The following is a 25,708-nucleotide window of genomic DNA, read 5'->3' on the forward strand; positions in this document are numbered from 1 at the left end:
TTTAAACAGTAACTTGTTTCTGAAACAGCAGAGATCACGTGTTTCTTCAAGAGACGATTTGGTCTACATGTACTTTTAGGTTTTAGTTTTCTAGGGAGGGGCATCAGGAGAGGGAGAATGTGTTTGCAACAATAGCACTACAAATGTACTTTGCAATATATTTAGCCTTTTTTGCTGCAGTCTAGAAAAATTTCACAAGCAAAATAATCATATCATGTCAAATCTGACTAGGATTAACCCCTCTCTTTTTTAATAATCTATTGCAATATGAAATCACAATAATGCAAGTCACGTGGCTCCTCAAAGTAGCATGCAGCAGCAAATATATTTATTTTCAGATACTCACAACAATAAACTCTGTAGTATCAGGATCACTCAAATAAATGTTGTAATAATGAAACCGTCCCTCTGTTTTAGTAGATAGTTCATACAAAAATCTATTGGCTTCTGTATCATCACAGTTGAAGGATACAGTATGGATGGGAATTTTACAGTGAAGTTGGACTTCAGCCAAAATTATCTGGGGGGGCTGAAAATCAAAAAAAAAAAAATCTTGTTAAAAATATGGCATCTAGAAACATTTATCAAGACATGTAGAATATGTAAGGATTTAATCAGTTGTTCTGTTGCTTAGAGACAGATATAGATCAGTTAAAAGTGTCCACTTTATATAGATTGCTGTTTCAATCAGAAATTAGCTAAAGGAGCTAATTTAAAACTGATTTTGAAAGACTGATAAATGCATTAAAGCACATGATGTAAATTGTAATATAATCAGTACTCTTTGTTTCTGAAGTTTTAAAAAGAAATTACTAAAGTTTAGGAAATTAAACTACTATATTAGTGTTTAGTACCGCTGGATATATATAAAAATATTTTTTGGAAGTATATGAGTGTGGATCTTTTTAAGAAACTAAATTAGTTTAAAGAGAAGTTGATTCAATACCAGAAAACAAAGTAGAGGTTGAGAAAATAGGAAAGCTAGTTTCTTCCTCCCATAAAAAAATAAAAATTAGGTGAAAAAGTAGATCTACCATCTCCAAAAATGCTGAAGGATCTGGTAGAAAAAAATTATTGATTCAGTTCTCTAAATTATGATAACATTTCAGTTGTTCAAAATACTCAAAAATCTTTAAGCGATTAAGCAATTGCTAGCAATATAATTGTGTTTGTTGAACTTTAATAATTGAAAGCAGTATCAGCCATTTCCCTTTTTTAACTGTTAAAAAGGTATAAAAGACATTATTAACAAGATAAAAAGAAATTACATATTCACTAATTTTGAACTTAATAAAAATATTAAAAATAAGAATAGGAATAAGTGATCATGAAGCCAAATTATTCTTTGGTAAAATATCAATTTATGTACTTAGCTAGAAAAACTGTGAAAAAATGCCAATAAATATTCAAGAGACTCCACAAGACTCAGCACTGCAGGCATGACATTCATCTCATAATTCCAACTGCTGACACCTCTTTTCTGCATTTTCTGTTTTCTTATTTTGAAATACCTGGTCAGGTCTCCCATCAGTCAAGAGATAAATAGCCTGCGTGTCAGTATCAGCAAGAGCAATCTGGAGAGCTTTGAGTGTATTTGTGGAACTTCCAACCTAAGAAACCAAAGAGAAAAAGACAAAGAAACAGCTATAAATACAAACAGTTCTTTGCCTCTGTTCTTAAATTCATAATGACAGTGTACTGATTCAAGGGATAATACGAATCAAAATGACTAATAAAATGGTGAAAACATTTATGTCATGTAGCTAAAAAAAGCTATGCAAGTATCAAAGTAACATAAATTGGTACCAGATTGATATCCAGTGCTTATGCAAACACACAGAAGCATAATGCTGGCAGCAGCAATCTGAGCTGTACAAGCAAAAGCAATCACTAAAGACTATAAACACATAGGAAGATGTAAGAGAGAAGATGCAGTATCTTCATTTTTACCACTGATGCTCCTGCTTGCCAACTCATCACACTCCCTTGAAACACGTATTCTACTTAATCAAACAGTACAAAAGTTGCTCAAAAGAGTTGCACAATTTTATTTCCCCAAAACTGGTAAAGGAGTTCTTGGCTTTCCAAACATATATTTCCAGACTCTCTCCCATCTACCCCCTTCACACATTGACTAAGTATAATTTATATTTTAGCACAAAAAAGTTACCTATAGCAACAAAACATGCCCAGCAAATTAATGCAGTGCTCACTAAAAATTTCCATTGTAGTAATACTAGCACTTTTCCTATGTCATTCACATGCTTAGTGATCATGATCAGTCTTTCTTCTTTTTACGCTAAATTCAGTGAAATGCATTTCATGGTTTAGGAACCTAAGCCCTACATTTTATATCTTTAGCTGTCCACCTTTCAAACATTGTGTACAAAACCTTCCAAATTAAAGGCACATGTAAGTTTTACCAGTATGAAAAACTATTTCATCAAGTCTTAGTCTTTTAATGGAACCAAAGCAAAACCTCTAAAAAGAGTCTGTTTTATGCTTGTGTAACACCTGAGTACTTCTCTAGAGGGCAGTGAGGATTATAGTGGTGTAAGAAGAGATTCAGGATCCACATATATAATCCATTACAGAAGGCAAATGTAAATATCTAACATTGACCCATACGTGCAAAAATATGCTAAGAGATAGCATTATTTCTTCAGTCCTATGAGCTGTATTAAAATGTCTTCCAGTCCTTCCCACCAGCCATCTGTTCTATTAAAAAGGGCAAAGGAAATCAGGTGAAATGGAATAGAAGCTACATTCTCTGAGTTACTCTATATAACTATGTAAGACTGCATGGGCCAGGCAATACAATAGCTCATCTACTTAATTATCTTATCTTCTAACTCACAAGCAACCCTTACCAGTGCCCACTCATAAGAAATAGCCAGCCTAAGCTGTAAAATTTATCTAATAGTCCTGATGTTTTAGTAATTACAAAGTTTTAGACATATCGCTCGTTATCATGTGTAAATTGGCCAAACTGATTTAAAACAAAACAGCTTCTTTCACTTCTTTTCACATCATGGGAACATAGGGAGGATGCTGATGATGTGCAGAAAATAACCCTGAAGGTAAAAGCTGTTCATTTTAGGCTTCTCAATTGCTACTGTTACAAATAAACACCAGTTTTACCAGTGTTTAAAAAACTACATATTTCAACTATACAACAATACTACCACTAAAATTTTAGATGTTATCACATCTGAAGGATTTCTAAGGAGCAATTAGTTACTGTTTAGAGCTCAGCTTCCTTATTCTGGGACCAAAGAGCATAAAATGGGATCAAAGGATCTTCTCTAAACCATATTCCAGAATAACCCTCTGTTCATTTCAGCTTCACTGTAAATATAGCTTTTTAATCTCAGACTTATGCCTGCAATGCTTAAAAGAGGCTAAAAGGTCAGCAGCAGATGTTATCCCTGAAAGAAAGTAGACTGTTCTTGTGCCATTTCCTATTCTATTTCTGATATCTAGATCTATCTAGATATCTTAGAATGAAATTTGTAATGGAAAAATCACACTTTTATGAATAATGATGGAAAAGGCCATTCACTAATCCATATACAAGATGGTATCAAAATATGGTAGTTCAAAGTATTATCGAACTTGCATGATGCTGCACAACACACATGACTTAAACAGAGCCAAGTTTGCAAACCTCGAGGAGGGCAGCAAAATAAGGCTAAATAAGCTCAGTTACAAGTGTTCAGCTACTCAGGAAGGCCACACTAGTACTTCCTTTTCTCCATGCGTTGGTCTGTTAGTGTTTTCTGAGAATACTAACTTATTGATCTTGCTTTGTAGTTTCAGAGCTATTACACAGCTTACCCAAATCCCTCATCCCCAGGAATTTCATATTAAGTCTGAGGAAAAGCTGTCACAATGCTGAGGAGTTCTATTACACGAACATGGTGCTTTGTGCTAGAAAACATAATGTGGGATGTATCTATACCTTTGCATGACTGATTTTTAGTCCTGTGTTCATAACATTGCTGTCCACATTTTACACATTAAGTGGTCCTAAAGCTGCTAACAGTTACAGTCTGGTGGATGACTGTGACCAGCAGTTACACTTTGTTTCAGTGAAAAACACCCCAATTTTGGCCACTGTCAGAGAGAGAATACTGGGTAGATAGATGTTTGGTCTGAGTATGTTTGTTCTTATGTTTCTATGGCACCAAAAGTTATCTGTCTGTCCATCAAAAGGGACTAGAAATGCTTCTCCAGTTTGCTGGCTTTGGTCTCCTGTACCACCTCTGAGCTGTAAGTTAGCCAGCAACACCTCTCATCCATGCAGCAGCCCTGCAGCAAGAATGACAAATTTAAACACAGGGTCTGAGCAATGACATGACACCTACGGAATTTAAATTGGCCAATGCTTGCATTGTGGCTGCTAAGTATAACAGGCTGCAAGTTGAATTAATATGATTTTATAAGCAGGTCCATTGTTAAAGGATTATTATACCTGACAAACACATTGTATTCACATCTACATAATTTTATCCATCTATATTGTCAGCTTACTCAAGTCAAAGACTTAGTCTATGCAAAATCACCCCAGCCATACAGAAAGTGGAGAAACATACACAACTTTGTAATATTTAGCTGCCATATTACCTCAAGCCCTTTTATCCAAAGCCAAGCATCTTGCAAATTTTCCTCATTAACTTCAACAAGTTTCTCTTGCCATGCAACTGCTTGGGCATTAAATTTCACAAAGTTAAATCTCTTCTTGTGTCTCAGTTGTTCCTGCAAGAGACAGCATCTGAATTTTACCTACTATTAAAAGAAAGAATACTTGTATCCTGAAATACTGAGTAATAGCAATTATTTTAATTATTATATAGCTAATTATATTATTACAATAAAATATTATACCATATATACTAAAAATTATGGTGTACAAAGAGACATATAAAACCAGAGACAATAATTGCTCGCAACTATTAAGATTGCTTGAAGTTCCCAAAGTCTCCATATACTCATATTTCGCAAACAATTTAAACAGAAAAGGTGTAAGAGGGCATGAAAGAGAGAGATGAAACTGGATATGACCAGTGATGTAAGAAAGAGATTATCACTGCTTACCAGAGGAAACTGAAATCAGAAAGAAAGTAAGGTATCATTTAGAGGAGAACAAGAATCATATAAAGAGCACTGGCAAGGGGAACTAGGACAGGAGGAGAAAATCAAGAATTTGCTGAAGCTGCTTTTGGACAGAAGTTATAAGTCAGGGAAGATTTGTGCAAGCAAGTACTAACTTTCAGAGAGTGAAGTCTTTGCCTCCCTTTCATTACAATTTTTGCACAGCTTCCTGTGAAACCTTCTGGCACAGTATCTAATATATTTCTAGTGCTGATCTGTTTAGAGGACCACAAGATATTATGTCCTATGACTTGAGCAATTAGTTCAAAAACCTCTCTGTCATAGTTTCAATTTTTTTAGTCCTACCAATGATTGCTATCAATGCCAGACTGAATTTTCATCTCAGTTACTTCTCTTAGGACTAAAGAAATTTAAGATTAATCATGTCTCTGAAATACTAATGTAAGCTTAGGTGACATAATTGTAAACTTCTAAAACTAGACAAGACAAATCCTGTCTTAGGTGTGTCTCCCAGTAGTCACAGCTTTTGAGGTATTCCTGCACTTTGCCAGGCCCTTTGCAAAGTTCTGAGTCACTCTAAGAGGCAAGAAAGTTCAAAAAGCTCTACACCCTCTATTGTAGAAATGTGAAAATGAATCTAGAACACACATTACAAATCACAACAAACCAATGGAACTGGATGACACTGCTTAAAAATAAAAATGAAAATGCCAAAAGGTGTTTCATTGCATAGCTTCTTTTTGTTTTGTTTTGTTGTTGTTGTTGTTTTCTTGGTTTTTTTTTTTTTAGAAGGGAGGTGGCTTGAGGGAAAGAACTACTTAAGCCTTTTAAATTTTTAGTATTTTATCTAGCTTTTTTAAAATAGTTGTATAAATGAGGGGAAAATATAAATACTTATATTCATATATTCATATAAATTATATTCGTGTGCTCTAAAAAATGAGCACATGAAGAAAAATCTAAATATTTTTATAAAGCTGATGGTTTTAAAAAACTTTAAAAAAATAAACAAAAAGTAGAGTAACAACCATCCAGAAAAGACCTGTTTACTCTAAAATGCTCCTCAGCCTTCAGAGTCATCCCTTTATCATACCTGCATTAGCTGAAATAATTTTTCTTTCACTAGTGGTAGCTTGTTGTTCATAGACTGGGATGTATCAATAAGAATATACACATCATCTTCAAACACATTCCCAAAAAGCCCTCTGCTTCCTTGTTGAAGCCACTTAATTCTGGGGGAGGAAAAAAAAATATCAAAACCTGTTCTGTAACATCTTTGGAGCTCTGTGTATCACAATCTGAAAGGTAGGATCTTTTTGTCACTGCTGGACTTCTTATTCTCTTTGCCTAAGCACCTTGATGAATCACTCCTCTGTCCCTACATAACATCACAAGACATTTTTAGTTTTTTATTTCAATAGAAATCTGGAGACAGACCAAAAAAAAAAAAGACAAAAAATTACAGCATCTTTATAAAGTCAGTCATCAGGTAGTTCAGGCTGGGAAATCCAATGTGGAAGCAACTATAACTATGGTCCCTGTATCTATTTTCCAGACTCATCTCAGTAAATCATTTAAGCCTATACTACTATGCCTCCCTTCTCAGGAAACCACTTGAGAAGCTCTTCTCCAAGGAACTTAAGCATTTTGAAGAGCCTTAATATAACACAGATGCTTCAATGGTTTGTGGACCTTGAGCCTTAAATACAGAGTTAGATTTACATTTTAAACAGGACTGGAGTGTGCCTGCCAGTTAAATACATGCACACATACTGCTCTGCATAAGAACATTTCCTCAGTAATAGTTTCAGCAAGTCCAAATCTGATTTCCCTTGAGAGTCAAAAAATACTCATCTACACTGAAACAGAGACATTTAACACATGGAACATCATGGCCTTGAGAAAAATATTCATCTCCACGAAAGGTTTCAGAAAAAAATTATATAATGGAAATGTAAGGATACTGCTACAGTAGCCACCGATAGCTATTTTTTCATTAGTTATTGCACCCAAAGTGTTTGATGAGGTCTTCCAAGACTTTTTAACATTCAGATGAAACATTCAAAACAGCAAGCCCTTAATCTTGACTTGGATTTTAAAAATACATACTCACCAAATCTGCTTATCTCAAATTTTCCTTTGACAGTATATAAATGTTATCCTAAATACAGTAAGACGAAGATAAACTAGAAGGAATAACAAAACTGTGTTTGACCTTGCTAAATATAATCAGGTTGTTATATTTTTGGAAGGGAAGAAGTTAAAAAAGGGAAAAAAATCATCAATAAAATGAAAGTCCACATCCTGCTTTTTTCAGTGAGACATCTTGCTGTCCTAATATACAAACCAGAGGGCAACATTTCTTTTTTCTGTTCTACAATAGGTTTTCCTTAGACTGCCTATTATTTTGTAGATGTCATACAAAACCTAGCTGTCCCTATGGATGCAGAAATGTACATTAGGCAGCTAGTTTGAGCAGTGGGCTTATGATCAGCCCTGACTGATCTAGATTGTTCAAACTTGTCTTCAACACAAAATTGCAAAAAGGGCAGAAAACCACTATCAGTACAGGCACAAGCCAAGCTGTGCTTCTTGGTGTCACAAGGGATCCTAGGTACACAGGATGAATGTTTACTAAGTTTTACTGATGATTCTTGAAGTTGTCTTCCCCCTCATAGTCTAATATTTTTTGGCACTTTTAGCAGTAATTCAAAAATGTGCAGACTGACTTTCACACCTGTGATTCAGAAGGAGGACAAAAGTTCAAAATCCTCATCAGTTTTCCTCTATGGCTACTAAGAAATCCAATATACAAGATTTTAAATCTTGTATACAAGTTTTAAAATAAACTTCTGGCTTAGTACTGCTGCTGTCAGTTTACCAACCACTTCAATTTATTATGACAGTAAATGTCAAACTTTTCAACGCTCATGTAAAGAGATCAAACCGTTTTTATGTGAAAGAACACAAACCTTCCTTCCACTTGTCTGAGAGCTGTCCTCATTTTCTTTTTGTACTGTTTATACTTCTCTGTAGTAACATATACATGAACTACAGATCCGTCTTTCCAGAGAGTATGTACAAACTTGTCACAGTATCTTGCATGAATTACCTTCCTCTTTGTCTCCTACAACAAAGAAAAACATATTTCATGTGGAAAACATATTATTTGGCAGTGCTTTTAATATTTAGGGAACAAACTTCAAAGGTACATGCTTGTTGCACATGAACAGAAGTAGAAATAAACATGGGATATGGTGGTCACAGAATTTTCTCCAAGATTCAAAAGAAATTGGTTTTATTCTTGCAGCTAGCAAAAAACCAGAAGCTTACCAAACAGTGCAATGGTAAAGCTTGAGAAAAACAAATAGAAGACAAATTAATCCAAATTTTCTTAAGGAATTGGAAGACACTGAGCAGCTGAGTCTAACATACCCTCTAAAGATAACAAGAAATCTTTGCCCCACCCCATAGCAATACAAAGAAAACCAAGGTATTGCTTAAGCCAGCCATGATTCTTCCTTTTAGATTTTATGTGAACCAGCAAGGAGTCCTTAAAGCAGTCATTCTCAAAAAGCTCTTTGAGACATTCTTATTCTATGTCTCAGTAATTAATAATATGATTTTAACAAAAGCTACAAAACAACAGTGCCAGACACTGTATCATCGGTTTATCCATCAACCAAGTTTTCAAGGTTTAAAAGGAAAAACAACTCACAGGACATGAGGGAAAATTAACAATACTCACAGCATCAGTTTGTGAACATTCATCCTCTGGTTTAGTTTTTATGTCAACAAGCCCATCTACATGGCGAAAAACACAATCAGCAAGTGCATCGTACAGTGTGAGCTTCTGAGCTTTCAAGCCATGCTTCTGCAACCACTTCTCAGAAGTCAAATATTTGTCAGTTATATGTTTTGGTAATGGATGATCATCTTTGTTTACTAATAAGGAAAATTAAAAAAAAAAAAAAAAACAAAATCTCCTGTATAACATGGTTCATTTTGGATAACCTATTTTCAAAAACAGACTGATACTGGAATCAAAATTTTCCAACTTGCTCTGCTTGCTCTGGCAGCATTGGAGTGAACAGATATTTCTGAGTGATTTTTAACAGTCTAAACTTCGGCTGTAGGGTTTTTCTTATCAGACAACTCACTGCAACAAATTCCTTTGTAACTGGAACATAACCCCACCAGAAGACAGGGAGCAAAGACAATAAAATAGTGAGAACAACATATAAAAGGAATTTTCTTAGTCGTTGAATTACAAACTGCCAGAAAGTAGTCCTGAATAAGATGTCTAACTTTGAGGAGAATAATTCGAGAAAATGAAACAACAGAAGGTATAATTGAAAATACAGTCAAGATCATTGGTTAACATTAATCTTTTTAGAGATGGCTATTTAAAGCAAAAGGCAAAATGTCACATTGTTTTACAAATTTCTAAGGAATATCTTAAGGTAAGGCACTGCAAAACTCTGGACACCAGTATAGTATACAGATAAAATAATAGGATACAAGATTCTCCACTCATTCATCGGCATCCCAATAAACCACACACAAACCAAATGCCAAGGCAGTGGGTCCCATAGCAGGGTGAATTTATTTTGTCACATTTTAATATTGGTGGACCAAGGTGGTATAAATGTCTGCTCAGTTTAGATGCAGCTACAATGACCTAGTAGTGAAATCCTGAGCCTGTAAATAAACCTATGGAGGCATCTACTGCCCTCACACACGCAGAGGTCAGCCAGCATCAGGGCAGGTACATGATCAGAGCCTGTTCACGTGGAAACCTATGACTGCCTGTAGTCCTTAGAACAACAAATGTCATAAATGTGCTTGCACAATTTTAAAAAGAAAACTGTTGTTTTCTTTCTTCCACATGCTTTACATAGAGCATCTCCATTTTTGTGGGACTGAGTAGCTTCTCACTGTCCCTTGTTAAAGCCTTCCAGAACTGAACTTCAGAAACCAGCTATGCTTTTGTCTCCAACAGGATTAGATGCAATCAAAATGCACAAAACAACAAATGAGTCATGTTCTAGGCCAAACATAATGGCAAGAGCTATTGGTTTAATGAACAAATGTAGGCATTCCTCTATGTTTCTTATGACAGGAGTTGTCAGAGTTCTTATTCTGAATTGTTTTCTCTGCCCTTGACAAAAATGCAACCCCTCTGCTGCTTCTTTTTATGTGGAATGAACTAGCTACCAGCTTGGAGGCTATCCCAAGAAAACTGTGTTAGGAGAGGGATGAGGTATTTCCCCAGCACTGTGTAGAAAAAATGGAAGATTTACTGGTTCAGCCAGACAGGAAGAGCTCACCAAAAGACCTCCAAATAATTTCTATATCCTAAAATCCAAGTAACTTCTAAACCTAGTCACTAATAAACTAAAGAATGGTGTGTTTGATCCTGAGCTGTTAAAGTTTAGCAAGTTTAAGCCATTGTAAACAGAGATTTGTGTTGGGAAGTTTTAAGCAATCCTAAGTTTAAATAACAAGTATAGGTGCTATAGAGACATATAGCTGCTATACCCTATATATAGACATTTTTGAGAAAATCATCCCCAAATTGATGTGCAATCAAAACTGTTCTCAAAAAGAGGTTGATTTTAGGATATGGAAATTATTTTGGGTTTTTTTGGGGTCACTAACATAATGGTAGCTGTCTTGAAAGAAATATAAATTATACCATCTTGAGAAGCAGACTGGTCAGATTCTGATAACATTTTCTGAACTTGTCTCACTGTATTCCTGGCTTCCTCCAGCTCCTTCCAGATCAAAAAGACATCTTCACAGACACCAGCTACTGCAAGAGAAATAATAAATAGAGCTTCACGTTATTATACGATTTCTGCTCCTTATAACTACTCAATCACCACAGAGTCATTGACATATCCAGATGTTGCCAAATAACCTTGTTATCTTGAGGTCCCATTGCAATGACAAGTGCTGCTCTCTGACAGACTTCAAAAAAGGGCTCAAACTGGCTCCAGGATATGAGAGGTGTTTAGTATGTTGGAACTAACCTCCAAAGTTGGCCACGGATTGTTCCCACAGTGGAAGAAAATACATTTTAACACTCTTGGAAAATAATAAGGAAACTCCACAATGAAATTCGCTTGTTGCCCCCTGGACTTCAGAGCAAAACTTGGCTCCAAATATTAAACCCAGTTTTGACATTTTATAGAGAAGACATTTTTGACTCTTGCCATTTCCTAAAGTACATAATTAATTTTATTTAAATCTTCTTTCCCTAATGACTAGCTCATGAAATTTGCTAAAGATGAATTTATTTTCATCCCAACAATTCTCAACAGTCATAAAAAAATGCTATCAAAAAAACCCCCCAACCCCCCTCAAAAACAAAACCAAAACAAACCAAAACAAAACAACAACAACAACAACACCAGCAGGCTGTATTTTCCAAAGAATTGGAAAAGTCCAAAGCTGGAATTGAGACAAGGTTTTCTTAATTTCAACAGGTATGTTGTTCTTGATGAAAATAATAAAAATATTTATTTATTTCATAAAAGAAACTACCAAACTTGAGAGACCTTGTATGCATAAGCAGTACAATTATTATTAAAAATATGTTAAATTAGGTTACTCTCAGAGTTTAAACTGCAATATAGAACAATGCAGAGAAACTGTGCAGTGTTACAATAAAAATATAAAAGAAACTGAATCATCAGCTATCCTAACCACAAATACAGGTTACAAACTATTACAGATCACAACCTATTAATGAATTGCACATAAAAATGCTGAGCAAGGCAAACTGTATCTTCTCATCCAGTGGTTCAGCTACTTTACAGTGATGGTTCACTGTATGAAAGGCAAGATACGCAAACTTTTCTACTCAAGTAGGTTATCAGTAAACAAACAAACCTGATAATTTTGTTCTTTTGATGAACTTTCTGGAAATAATAATAATAATAATAATAATAATAATAATAATAATAATAATAATAATTCAATTTTAATTGTGAAATGCTTTCAGTTTCAAAGACATCTTTTGAATTGTGTTATTGTACACTGCCATCTCCTGGGACCTTCCTGCATTTCAAAACATCCGTTGCAGCCATTAGGACAAAGTTCAACATTTTCTAAATCACAAAAAGCTTCAGTACGGCAGATCATTCCACAACATGAAACAAAAAAGAGAAAAAAACCTCAGTCTGTAATCATTACCTGTTAAAATTAAGAAAAGTATTCTCTTCAAATATTTCAGAAAGAATTAAACTTCTATTTTAAAAGCAATCTGTCCCCAGAAATGCAAACACATGCATTCACACCACACCTGACTGTAGTTCTAAGTTTAAGGCTGTTAAGAATGTAAATCCTTTAGTGGAGCTGTCTCCAACTAAATCTGGATATTCTCCACAAGCTGCCAATTTCTGTCATCCAGATTTAGTTTTATGAATATTTTTAATATTTTTAATTATTTGAAAATAATTAGAGTTAATTTAATTAAATAAGGAAAATTAAATTAAAAATTTGTCTACTTAACTACCTCTAAAACAATAACAATTATATCATTGTTGTTGCTTCATTTCCCCTTAAATTGAGGCTATGGGCTCATCAGTTTTACAGGATTACTGTTACCGTCCCCATTAAGATAGATGGATTGAATTGGTATTACATGAGAAGATATTTTTTCCTCATTTATGTTTGTAGCACAGCAAAGTAAAAGTGCATGCCCTTTCAAAGCAAGTGTGCTTGATGTCACTTGCTACACAGGACAAATGCAGGCACCAAGGACTGCATATTGTGAAATTCCAGTTGCTCAGACCCTTTTTTCCGACAACGTTTTTGCTGGATTCAACTGGAAGAGAAGCTTGCAAGCAGTGATATCCACAGCAGCTTTCTCTGTCTATACAGGAAGCTCAGCTGTATCTCTACCTTGGCCTCTTTTTCCCTACAGCTAAGGAAGAATGGCAAAAAAACCCAGTGTCTTTCAAAACTGAACCCCCAAAATCAAAACCTACATACACGTGCAAGGCATAGGATCTTCCGGATGTGGCTCTCAGCTGTGGCCCATCCCTCAAAGCACATCTCTGGTAAATGACAAAGAAAGCATGACCCTCACTTTGGTTTAAACTCCCTCTGCTCAAACCTCAGATGTGACATTTTTTGGCGACTACCAACAGAAGAAAATCACCTCTCTGGAAGGCGCAGTTCACAACCACTCCAAGCCACTGTCTCCTGTACACATTCATGCACCCTTGTCCCAGGAATAACCTTGCCTTATAAAATTACTTTTTTCCAGGGAGAGAAAGGGCCCTCCTGGTTCCCCCCACCACGAAGTACTTTCCCAGTCGCTCTGGGTGGCAGAGTAAGAGCCAGAAATCTGAGGACCCCCTAGTTCCCTGGTTCCCTGGCACTCTGCTCCAGGAGTGCCCTGCCTGCACATAAAGGTGGCTCTGCTCTGGAGAAGGGAGGCCCTAGAAAAGAGGAAGAGGATGAGGAATGTTGCAGGGAGAGCCTGTGGCAAGGGGCAGAATCATTTTGCTGACAGCTGCAAACTGAAAAGTAAGATGATGGACCTAAGCAAAAACACAGCCACACTTGCACAGGTACACAGAAACTCATAACTGCCCTCATTTCCATTTCCATTTATTTAACTGGCAGACAATCTCCAAAGAAGCAGCTTCTCCACAGGCATCTCCCTACAAACTCATCCGGTTTGACAAGTCATTGTAAGCTATTTGATTTCAATATTGCTAATGAAAAAATCCTGTGTATCGGAAAAAAAAAAAAAGCCCACAAAATATATACAATATCTCTGAAATGGGAAGCAAATACCAGTACAAAAGCAAATAATGGAAAACAGAAGCCTTTCTTACTTGTTTGATTATCTGGCTTAAACCGTAAAAGCAAGCAAATCCAAATATAATGAAATAAGATCTATTTGAAAATGAATTTGCTGGCAAGGGAAGATGGGGAAATTGATTTTCTTCACTGCCAGTCCTTTTCTCAGCCTCCACGTGGCAGCAGAACACAGCGGTATACCCTTAAGCATTGATTTTTAAAATCTCCACTTAAAGGGGGATGAATGAAAGCACAAAGAAGCATAAGAGGGTAATCCATAGCTTTTACCTCCCAGGTCAAACTGCACTGAAACTTACTGCAGCCCAATCCTGCCTCTTTTCCACTGGGCAAATGGACAAAGCAAATGAACTTTGTATCCCATGTGGTATCACAGAACAGCTATCTGCATCACTCTCTACACATTAGCAAAGAGATTTGCCAGGCCAAGGTTAGCCTGCTGAAACTAGACAAAGCACATGCAAGAAAAAAGCAGAGGCAATGATCTTTGCTACAGCTTCTAGGCAAATTAGCTACTCTTCAGTCATTACCCTGGCTCTCCAAAGGGAGGGTTCAATCTTTCCCATGTCAGTGTACATAAACAGCGCAGAGTTCATTGACTTCAGTGCCATACAGGAGAATCACGCTCTTACGCTTCCCTTTTTTTACACACAACCACCTGAAATATTCCGTATCAAATTCCCTAAACATGAAAAATCAAGCACACCTAAGAACAGAGCCTTATACTGTTCACAAGGAGATCAAATACTTCCCTGTTTGGATTTACCACATCAGTAAAATCCTGATTTCAGTTCACTTGCATTTTCTTTACACATGCCAGCTCATCTATTCCACCACACAGAAATCACTACACAGAAATTTACTACTTCTATGTCAGCCACTGAGGGCCCTCTATTCATTTCAGGATCTAGTTCAAGGCACCATTGCTTTTCAAGCCCTATGTAGTATTTATTGCCCTGTTACTCCAAGCAAACGACACAAATACGCCCTTTTTCAGAAAGATATCTTTTCTCCATAGCTTCCACCATTCCTTGCCCTCTATGCCTTCAAGTTCCAACTTAAATGTCACCTCCTTTCCACTTATAATTTTAACTACATAACAAGATTGCTTAATCCTACAGCTTTTTGCAGAGGAATAAACTGCACAAAGAATGTTGGCAGAAGTGATAACAGGAAAATTAGTGCTGGATGAGGAGATATTATCACATTGGTGAAATTAGGCTTTATGTAAAAGCATTTCTCTGCCATAAGTAAATGTGAAGCTGCCAGCATAAAGACCCTAATTCTTCAATGAGTTACACCTGTTTTGAACTCAAGCACCCACTTGAAATGAGTGTGAAAAAATTCAAAATTGTCAGTTTCTCACACTTGCTTTCTAAATGTCTGCTAAAGATGCAAAATGGGGGAGAATGGAGCTCTTATCTAAAGTTTTAAATAGTTCGCTTCTGACTTGTTCTGGTTAAGCAGACGAAAATGAGTGAACATAAAGGTATCTGGTATTTGCAAAATGCTGATATTCAGTGGATACCCAGAAACTATCAGATGTCATTAAAACAGCTTTTCCAGGCCATATAATATGATTATGAGTTTCAGCTTCCAGCTGTTGCATTTGTGGTGCAAAAAGGAACATAATCAAAATATTCCTGTTCCTCCTTTTAGATTTTAGAAACACCACATTTGGAGGATTAAATCTCTGGTTCATTTTCTATTTATTTCCTTGTGTAGTTTATGCCACGCATCCAAGAACCAGTTCCAGAGCCCATTAGTGAGTAATCGACACTTTTATTTTTATTTCCTTATTACTATACCCTTGAAGGAGTCTCTGAAAAAAGGGAAATCAGGCATAGACCAGAATGATGTCTTCAATGTGTTTTCTTTTCTGAAAGGGCTTAAGATTCTGCATATGACTGAAACACTCCAATTGGCTGCCAGTGATGTCACGACTGTGCTTGTAATACCCAGTAAATGCAGAAAGCTAATTGTGTTCCTTTTTAATGTGTAAATTCTACTCCATAATAGCAATAAGACCCAACAGACAATGCACTTCAAGGGGATTACTGCCCTTTTGAGCGATTAAAGCTATTCAGCTTTCAGCTTTAGAAACAGTGGTGAGGAAGTAATTTCAATCATATAGGAGCTCTGGGCTCATCTATTGAAACAGGCTGACTGCCCCAGGGGAAGAGGGAGGCAGCTCCACCATGCACACCCCCAAATGTGGTACAGCAAGAAAGCACTCACAGCAGACTGAAGGCAATCATTATACTGCTCTGCATTAGTATGAAACGACAACGTTTTGAAGCAGACTCTGCTGTTGGTTTCTAAACTCTGCATGGGTGAGGCTTGAGTGTCCTTTCACAACTCAAAAAAGCAGGTGATACCTCACTCCTGTATTTCTGGTCCCTCACAACGGCTCTTTCTCTTGTGCTGTTATAATCATGGTCCTAGTGAAGGATAGGTTAGTATGCAAGAAACTTCATTACAACCCAAATATGGGCCAGTCAGTCCAAGACTGACAAAGAGCCTTACATGAGACATCAAATCCACCTTACTCTACACATTCCCTAAGAGTGAGAAGAGGATAGCACTGTTCTACCTTTGGGGCAACACTACTGCCCCCAGAACAAAGGGAGAGTGGGGGGTAGGTGTGTTGAGCCATTAGGCTAACGACATCTTATGATTCCTGATGTCTAAAAGAATTTTTTTTTTTACTCTCCTGCTGAGAAAGATATCAAGATTTGACACACAAAGCCTCACTTCACATAACAAGCCCCTCTCCTCCAAACCTGGCTGAAACCACAGTCCAGTCCCACTGAACACTTACCCAGAGGAAGTAGCACTGTGACTAATATGAAACACACTCAGCTTTCTGCCCAGCTCCACCCACCAGTGAAACTGTTTATTTTGGTTATTTCCTCATGGTATTTTTTCTATCAATCCTCCCACCACCACTCTGCACTGCCTTCTCTACAGTCACTTTACTGTGCTTTTTGCCTGTCTTTGTGACAAATTCTTGGGACAAGCAAGTAAACCCCATGTTGATTTAATCCCTTCTATTACCTATGAACGTGGCCTATACTGATGCTGGCTGTTGTACCATATGGTCTGCCACACTATTCCTCTTCCTTTTTACCATTTCTCCATACACTTCCACAAGGTCACTGGCACAAGCCACAAGTACTATTCTTCATATTCCTAAGTAAATTACCTTCTTCTCTCCTTTATTCACTGTTCTTTCATTCTCACACGTACATCCTCTACTTTCTTAATTTTTCTCTTTTCCTTGCCCTCTCCTTCCCAACCAGAGAATTTCCATTTCCAGACCAGTTCTGTCCTCACCCCACACACACCTACAGGTTTCTTTTGATTTTACATTCATCAAGTTCCCAAACTACATTTCTATTCTGACATCTCACTGATAATATCAGTATAATCTTGGGGTTCATATTGTCTACCTAGTGGCATTCGCCCTTTCACTTTTCTGGAGTTCAGGGCAATTAATCTTTTTCCATCCTCTTCATATTTTAACGCAGATCCAGTAGCATCTCTACAGCCATTCTTCTCAGCAAAAGCATGGAATCTGTAACACAAAATGAGTTTCCACCAGTACACAAAATACATAAATACTTCTCTAATTTTAAAGAGATGTTTTTCACACATACAACTACAGAATTATATCAAAAGCTTCAAATATAATAAGATATCTTTCTGAAATTTTCTCATGTAGAATATTCTTTCTTTTTGATATTACTTACTGCAAGGCACCTTACTCTTCAATTTCCTGGAAATCTATTTTTAATTAATGTTTTTAAGAGGCTGAGCAGGCATGTAATTTGAGATGTCTGAGATGACACTAACACCTTTTTATCAGATTATCCTCCCAGTTGACAGCCTAACAGGAACATTTATTTCATTATGGACACACAAATCAGGATGACAAGCAGACTTCATTTATCCTCATTGTCAAAATAGAGAAGCTCTCAGAGCAGAGAAAAGATGCATTTCTAAAACAGAACTAGACTAGAAACAGGTTCAAGACATGAAAAGCCCATGAACTTGGCCGTTCCTGTGAGAAAGATGACTTGAACTTATATACTGTTACTGGGCAAATATCCACCAGCAAGTTATTAACTGGCCCTGTGAGTCTCTGCACAAAAGCTAGACTCATGCAAAAAGACAACAGCAAGAATAGTATCAAACAAAACAATTTCTATCAGCTCCCAGCTACAACCCTTTTTGCCCCTGTCTCTACCATACAAGAAACATTCACTTTCCTTTAATAAAGAAGTTATAAACACTGCCAAAAGAAAATGAGGGATAGTGACTGGCAGTGTACCTGGAACCATAGAGGTACCTATACTTCTAAATGACCACAATCATTTTAAACACACATCAGACCAGAGCAAACACGACACTTTCCCACAGTCTTGTTTTTGGCAGAGGCTCCCATCTCCTAAAAGCTATTTCTAAACACAGATGGCTATAAAAGAGCTAAGCAGCTGCCATCTTACCAATTGCTCTGCTGTCATTTGGGAGATTTCTACTGTTGGAGGGCTTCCCACTCTTCCACAAACAACAGTGAAACAGAAAAAGCTAGCAGCCATTTCACAAGTCTGTAACTGTATGGTGACTTCTGTTAAGCAGAGAAACACCTACTGACTCCTACTGCCTTCCTGCTGTTGAACATGAGCTTGGTCTTGTGGGTTTTATATTTGTTCATTTGCTTTCCTTATTCTGATAACAGAATCAAGACTTAAGTAATCTTATCCATTTCTACTGATGGCAGATTCTCACCACATGGCTGATTCCCAGGACAAAGCAGTCAACAAGCCATGTGGAATATATTAATTTCCACCAACCATACCAAAAGGATGCTGAGAGCCTGTCACAGAACTGCTTTTCCATACAGCCAGGCCTGAAGAATAACACCCCATCAATTTTCTGTTATTTCATGAGCTGCTCACTTAGGACAGGCATTTCCTTTTCAGTACATCTCTATGGCACTTTACCCAACAGAACTCTAGATCTTTTTCTGGTGCTTGTGGATGCTACTAATGTACAAAGCAACACAATAAAAACTTATTTCAGTTTATGTTGTGACCTTTTCCCCTGAACAGTTTTCCTCACTTCAGGAGAGAAATAGATGGCAGACGATTTTGGGCACAAAAAGGGAATAGCCTTTCTGCAAGCCAGTGAGAAGACATGCAGAAAAAAGCTGGACTGTTTAAGCAGGGCCTGAATTCTAGTAATAGTTCTTAATATTATTTCCCCATCCCCAGATCACTTACTGAACTGCTTTGTCCCATTCTCCTCATGGATTATACTCAGGTATATCCCAATACCATTCCTATCAGCAAAAAACTTCATGAGTACTGAAATCTTTACTGTCCTTCTTTGTCATACCTGCCAGAGGCCAAGTGGCTCAACTCCTTCAGAAAAATAATAGTTTCTTCTTCCCTAGCATTGAAAGACACTGTGTTGACTGGACAGGAGCCATCTGAAACCTTCTCAAGGAGTAGCTGCTTTGTGTCCACTGGAACATCCCCCACAACAAAGTAATAAACAGCTTCAACCTGTCATTAAACAGAAAAAAAAAAAAAAAAAGGTCATTGGAAGACAATGTTTAACATAAATGTCTGATATTTATTTAAGCACTGTCCTGTGCTCAGCATTGGTAGGAAAATTGGGAGGTAAAACTGATGCATTACTTGGGCTACAAGATTTTTAGACCTTTGGTTCTTCCTCTCATTTATGCTAGTAATTCAAAGGAAGGCCACACAAAATTTCCTCAAGTGAGACAAGAACCTATCCCACAGTCCCTGGGTGTGATTCTGCCCAACCCTTTCCAAAGAAGCTAACTGAAGCCAAAGAGAGGTGCAAGGAAGGACAACTGTATCATTAGTCAGAAAAAGGCTCTGTGCCATATGCCACTTTTATCAAGAGACATGCCATGTTGGTGCCTTGCCAGGGCTGAAAAGTAGGAACTTTATACCAGACATAGTCTTACTGGCAGCATGTATTCTGAGGTTAGGAAAGATGGCAGTCGAGGGAGGTGATTTTCCCGTTCTGCTCTGCACTGGTGCAACCTCACCTTGAATATTGTGTGCGGTTTTGGTCACCGCAATATAAGAAAGACACTAAACTATTGGAAAGCATCCAAGAGGGAGCAACAAAGATAGGCCTTGACAGGAAGCTGTATGAGGAGTGTCTGAGGTCACTTGGTCTGTCAAGTCTGAAGAAGAGGAGACTAAGGGGACACCTCATGGTACTCTACAACTTCCTCATGAGGGGAAGAGGAGGGGTAGGGAGGCACTGATCTCCTCTCTGGTGACCAGTGTGGGAATGGCATGAAGCTGTGTGAGGGATGGTTTCGACTGGATATTAGAAAAATTTTTTACACAGAGGATGGTTGGGCACTAGAACAGCTCCCCAGGGAAGTAGTCATAGCACCAGCCAAACAGAGTTCAAGAAGCGTTTGGATAACACTCTCAGGCACATGGTGTGACTCTTGGGGATGGTCCTGTGCAGGGCCAGGAGTTGGGTTCAATGATCCTGTGGGTCCTTCCCAGCCTAGCATATTCTGTGATTCTGATTTTTTGAATGCTATTGCTGGTATTTACAGATGATTTATATTTTTTATAGTTCCCAAGACAGAGGGAGCTTGGCAGGTTTACTATAACCACACTTATATTCTGAAGATGTTATTACAAGGAAAGAGAGAAGCTGAAAAAATGTCCTTTAGTTATTGCTTGAATATTACATTATGAGGTATTTTATATTACCTGCATTTATCCATGTACCAATCTTCATGGTAAGTATCTTGAATTATCCTCATGCTAAGTTTTTTTAATTTTCACCATGGTTAAAAACAAATGTAACAAGCAACTATCCCATGATGACTTCCAAGACAATTTGTGCAGTATGTCAGTCCTATATCATGGTAGATATCCACTGATAAACACCTGATAAATCATTGTTTAACTGAAAAAATACATTTCAATACACTCACCTCTGTGCCCAGTATGGAATGGATCATCCTGGAAATTATGCTAAGACACATGGAAAATAAAAAGCCAACATGGCTTCACTAAGGGTAAACCATGCCTGATAAATCTGGTAACCTTCTACAATGGGGCTGACCTCATCTACCTGGACATGCATCTAGCATTTGACACTGTTCTGCACAACACCCTTGTTCCTAAACTGAAGAAACCTGGATTTAGTGCACAAACCACTCAGTGGATAAGGAATTGACTGGATGTTGCACTCCAAGAGTTGGGGGCAAACAGCTTGATGTCCAAGTGAAATGTCCATGGTGCTCCCGAGGAGTCAGTATGGGGACTGGCACTTTTTTAAAATCTCTGTCGGTGACAAGGGCAGTGGGACTGACTGTACCCTCAGCAAGTTTGCCAACACCACCAAGCTGTGTGGCGTCTGATGCCCTGGAGGGAAGAGACGCCATCCAGAGGGACCTGGACAGCCTTGAGACATGGAACCAAGTGAACCTCACGAAGGACAAGGCCAAGTGCAAGGTCCCGCTTCTGGCTAAGGGCAATCCCAAGTTCAAGCACAGGCTGGGTAGAGAATGGATTGAGAGCAGCTCTCAGGAGAAGGATTTGGGGATGTTGGTTGATGAGAAGTTCAACATGATCCAGCAATGTGCGCTTGCATCCCAGAAATCCAACTGTATTGAAAGCTGCATCAAAATCAGCCTGTCCAGCACGGTGAGGGAAGTGTGTCTGCCCCTCTACACCCAAGAAACCTTTCCTGGAGCACTGTGTCCAGCTCTGGGACTCCCAACATAAGAAGGCATGGATTTGCTGAAGCGAGTCCAGAGGAGAGCCACAAAAATGATCAAAGGACTGGAGCACCTTTCCTATGAAGACAGACTGACATAGTTGGGGTTGTTCAGCCAGAGAAGAGAAGGTTCTGGGGAGACCTTATTGTGCCTTCCAGGACCTAAAGGGGCTTGCATGAAAGCTGGAGAAGGACTTTTCACAAGGACAAGAGAGATTGGCCTTAAACTGAAGGATGGTATATTTAGATTAATTGCAAGGAAGAAATTCTTCACTATATGACACCAGGAGCAATTGTCCAGAAAAGTTAGGAATACCCCATCCCAGGAAGTATTCAAGGACAGGTTAAATGGGGCTTTGAGCTGCCTGGTCTTTTGACAGGTGTCCATGCCCATGGCAGGGATGTTGGAACTAAACAGTCTTTAAGGTCCCTTCCAACCCAAGCCATTCTGTGGCTGTGATTCTATGAATATGACTAGGAACACCAGGATGTGCACCACAAAAGACAACTATTTGAGTCTGGGATGGCACTGAGGAAATGTCTCTGCACTCACATAATTTCATGCAGTAGCAAAGCAAATTCAGTATCACCTGCAAGAGTAGTCACAGATTTCCACTACTGCCTTGGATACTGATTTGTTTTCCAGCTCCCTAAATAGTTTCTACATTCCAAGCTTCCTCCCTCATGTACCTTTTTGCACCTTCCTCAACACTGGAAGACGTCTCTCCCAAGCAGCAACCCAATTTCGGGCTGGATGAGGCAAACTAACTGAGCAGCACATTGCCATCTTGAACTTCTCTTGGATCTTACAGGGGAATGAGACGCCCCTACTGCACTTATTTGGAAGCAAGCAGGAGCAGGTGTCCTAGCATCACTGATCATTCTAGACAAATACTAAAGGTAAAGAGAAAAATCAATGTTTTTTATTAAAGTGTAAGATTAACAAAATTCTTATTAGCTTTATAAAAAGGTACACAGAAACAAAAAGAATGAACTCTTGCACCTATCTGTGTTTTAGTTCAGTTTTACAAAGTTCCCTGTCTGTCTCCTCCAGCTAAAAAGCTATCTGAGCCGGCACACTGGTCTCCCAGATGAGACCCGGTCCTTGGACAACACCATGTTCCTACTGCTTTTGTTGAAGAGGCTCCTGGCCCAGAGGAATGCATGCATATTACACAACCATTTTACCCTGTGTTCCTTCAGATTCACATCTTCTTCCCCTCCCCTCTAAGACTGTCATTAATTCATAAATTTGATATTCAACAAGAATAGAAATGTTCACTTTCTTCAAGGGATTTACTGTCTTCCTCTGCAACTTTTAAAATGCTGACATTTATTGGGCATAGCGGATACAGAACTAACTCCTCACAAGAAAATTTTAAAAATTATGAACCACAGATAATTTACTTTACTTAACTACAAACCCAGCAATGACATACCACAAAGGAAATGTTCCTCATAGGCCAGTGGAGAAAAGTTAAAACCTTTCAAATGAGTCCTTCATATTTTGAAAATGTGATTTATACATTTAAACAAGCAAACAAACTTCATATGAGAACAGAAATGAGAGCAACAGTTCCTCACAGTCTTGATCTTCGTGGGGAGGTGTTTTGGATGAGTGATCCACACTTCACGGAGTGGCACCTGTACAGAACTGGGGGCTAGACACTGTGAATGCATTTGTGGCAGGTAGAGCTCAAATGATTGCAACATTATAGCAGACTGATCTTGTCAGTCAGGATTTACAGGTCATATGGAAAGGAAATGTAAGGAATCACCACATATGGGAAGAAAAGATCAGCTGAGTCTAAGGAATCTAAGAAATCACCACATATGGGAAGAAATGACAAGAAGAGCAATGTCCAGGGGAAAAAAAAAATAGAAACTGTTTTTTTGGAGCAACTTCTGTGGACGAAGCCAGTTCTTAGGAATGAGTTACTCATGACTGCTAAGTAAGTAAGCAAGTTTTGCCTAGGACTGAATGGGGTATCCCCCATCTGAACTACAGTAAACATTGCTCTTAAGTGAACTGTCAGTTATGAATGACTATGACTCTGTTTAGAAGTTGAAGCTGAAGAACAAATTGAAGTTTATGTTGAGCACCTGCCACAATTGACTCTCCCAGACTGCCTATTGGCCCACCAATATCTGCAAAAATAATAGATGTTTCACTGTCTGACAGATTTTAATTTCTGTTTATTCAAACAGAGACCCACCAGGTCCAACAAGATTTTTCATCCAGACAATGCTGAAACTTTTTAGTTACTCATCAGAAAATCAGTATTATACCGCAAACTGAAAAAGCTAATAAAATTTACGGAGGAGTCATTTAAAAAAGCATTAATTAAAAAAAAAAATCTCACTGGTGAGCAATTTGTTCCCTACTCAGTTCCTTTTTAATAATGGTTTTGAAACATCAAGGCTCATCTGGATGAGAATCCAGCAGCATAGGGAACCAGAAGGTAACTCATGCAAAATGTACCTTCTCCTTCAAACAAGAACATTTCTTTGTCCCAGAAAGATATTTACAAAGGAGTTAGGATTGGATCTGCGCACAGGGATGGATGTTAATAGGAGAAAACCCAATGACTCTACTCCACTGACCGTAGGCCAAATTTTCCATTAAATTCAGGTGTTAAAGAACTGAAAGAATATACATTGTAAGGAAATGTCATAAAATATTACTTTAATAACATAAGTTTTAAGCAACTAGCTCAAATGATGGCATATATGTTTCATTTCTTGTGACTCTAATGAATAAAGTAATAGGGAATAATAATGAATAAAGTAATAGTACTTTTAAAAATGAACAGCATTTAATTGTAGGAATAACTGTACATGGTTCGCCTCTGTCCTGGAAGAAAGTCTAGCTATCACCTGGCTGATGCAAAAAGATTTGTGTAGACCTATCATAAGCTAATACTTCCATAAATCTCTGTGCTATTTTGAATTTTAAATATAACTTTTCATGAGCAAGTTGGATACATAAAAAAATATAAAACTGGTTTCCCTGCCTTCAATAATGTTGATATTAGAAATTTTATCATAAACTTGAAGCCCTGAAAAACTTATATGGCAAAGAAAGTGGAAGGATGTTTTCGCTTTCTCTTAATGACTGTTATTTATTCTGGGTACTCTAGGAATGAAAATAAGTTTCTGCATCCAAAATACAGCACATTTACATAAAAATACAATCATTAAGCATACTATGCAGCTACACTTGAGGGGAAAAAAAATACTTTCCAAATGCTGTCATTAATATTTATCTTAGCAACATTGATCAGGGCAAATTCCAGCAGCCAGCCAGTCACTGAATACTCTTGGATTTACTTGGGTTTCTGAAAAGATGTATGAGCTTACCGCTTCATCACCCATGGCTTCCAGCAGAGCTTCAACAGAGCTTGTATGGCTGACAGCTGTCATATGGTCCAGCTTCCAGAGCCATGTAACAGCAGACTTCACAGTATGCTCAGACACAGGAGTACATTTCTCTTTCCACTTCATAAGATCCTGAGCAACCCTGAAAATGAGATTAACTATAAATCAGAAACAGTGAGAATCATGCTGGCAGAACAAGAGAGTGGAGCTCTGCTATTGTTACAATTCTTTTATATTCTTAAATAAGAATTACAATATACCACAGATACTAAATTTAGATTTGCAATAAAGGAAGCAAATAAAAAATGAAACCATTAGAAAAATACTGTAGTTTTATAAGTTTTGGGTTTTTTTTTTTTGAGGGGTTTTTTTGGGGTTTTTTGGGGTTTTGTTTTCAAAGTAGGGTCAGGAGAGAAAAAGTATCTTTAAAAAGAGTTCCTGATACATAACTCTCTTTATCATAAAAGCTGAATCAGGTTTTTAAATTATGTGCATGAAAAAGAAAAATGTCTTTCATAGGTCTCATTCCACAACTTCCTCCACAACCTTTGTGTCAGAGCAGTTTAACTGGCACCTTTTTTTG

The 25,708-nt window shown here is 37.6% G+C and overlaps 1 protein-coding gene across 1 annotated transcript in view; it reads right to left on the reverse strand.

Annotated features, from left to right (window-relative positions):
- The window catches only part of VWA3B (von Willebrand factor A domain containing 3B), a 66,135-nt gene that overhangs the window by 29,924 nt on the left and 10,503 nt on the right, over positions 1–25,708 (reverse strand). Inside the window, 10 exon segments of the mRNA XM_040055267.1 lie at positions 347–529; positions 1,512–1,610; positions 4,627–4,758; positions 6,209–6,347; positions 8,088–8,242; positions 8,864–9,051; positions 10,814–10,930; positions 17,406–17,530; positions 19,354–19,523; positions 25,108–25,267. Of these exon segments, the coding sequence (XP_039911201.1) occupies positions 347–529; positions 1,512–1,610; positions 4,627–4,758; positions 6,209–6,347; positions 8,088–8,242; positions 8,864–9,051; positions 10,814–10,930; positions 17,406–17,530; positions 19,354–19,523; positions 25,108–25,267 (1,468 nt within the window).

This window comes from Hirundo rustica, chromosome 2 (assembly GCF_015227805.2).
Source record: "Hirundo rustica isolate bHirRus1 chromosome 2, bHirRus1.pri.v3, whole genome shotgun sequence".
NCBI classification, from domain to species: domain Eukaryota; kingdom Metazoa; phylum Chordata; class Aves; order Passeriformes; family Hirundinidae; genus Hirundo; species Hirundo rustica.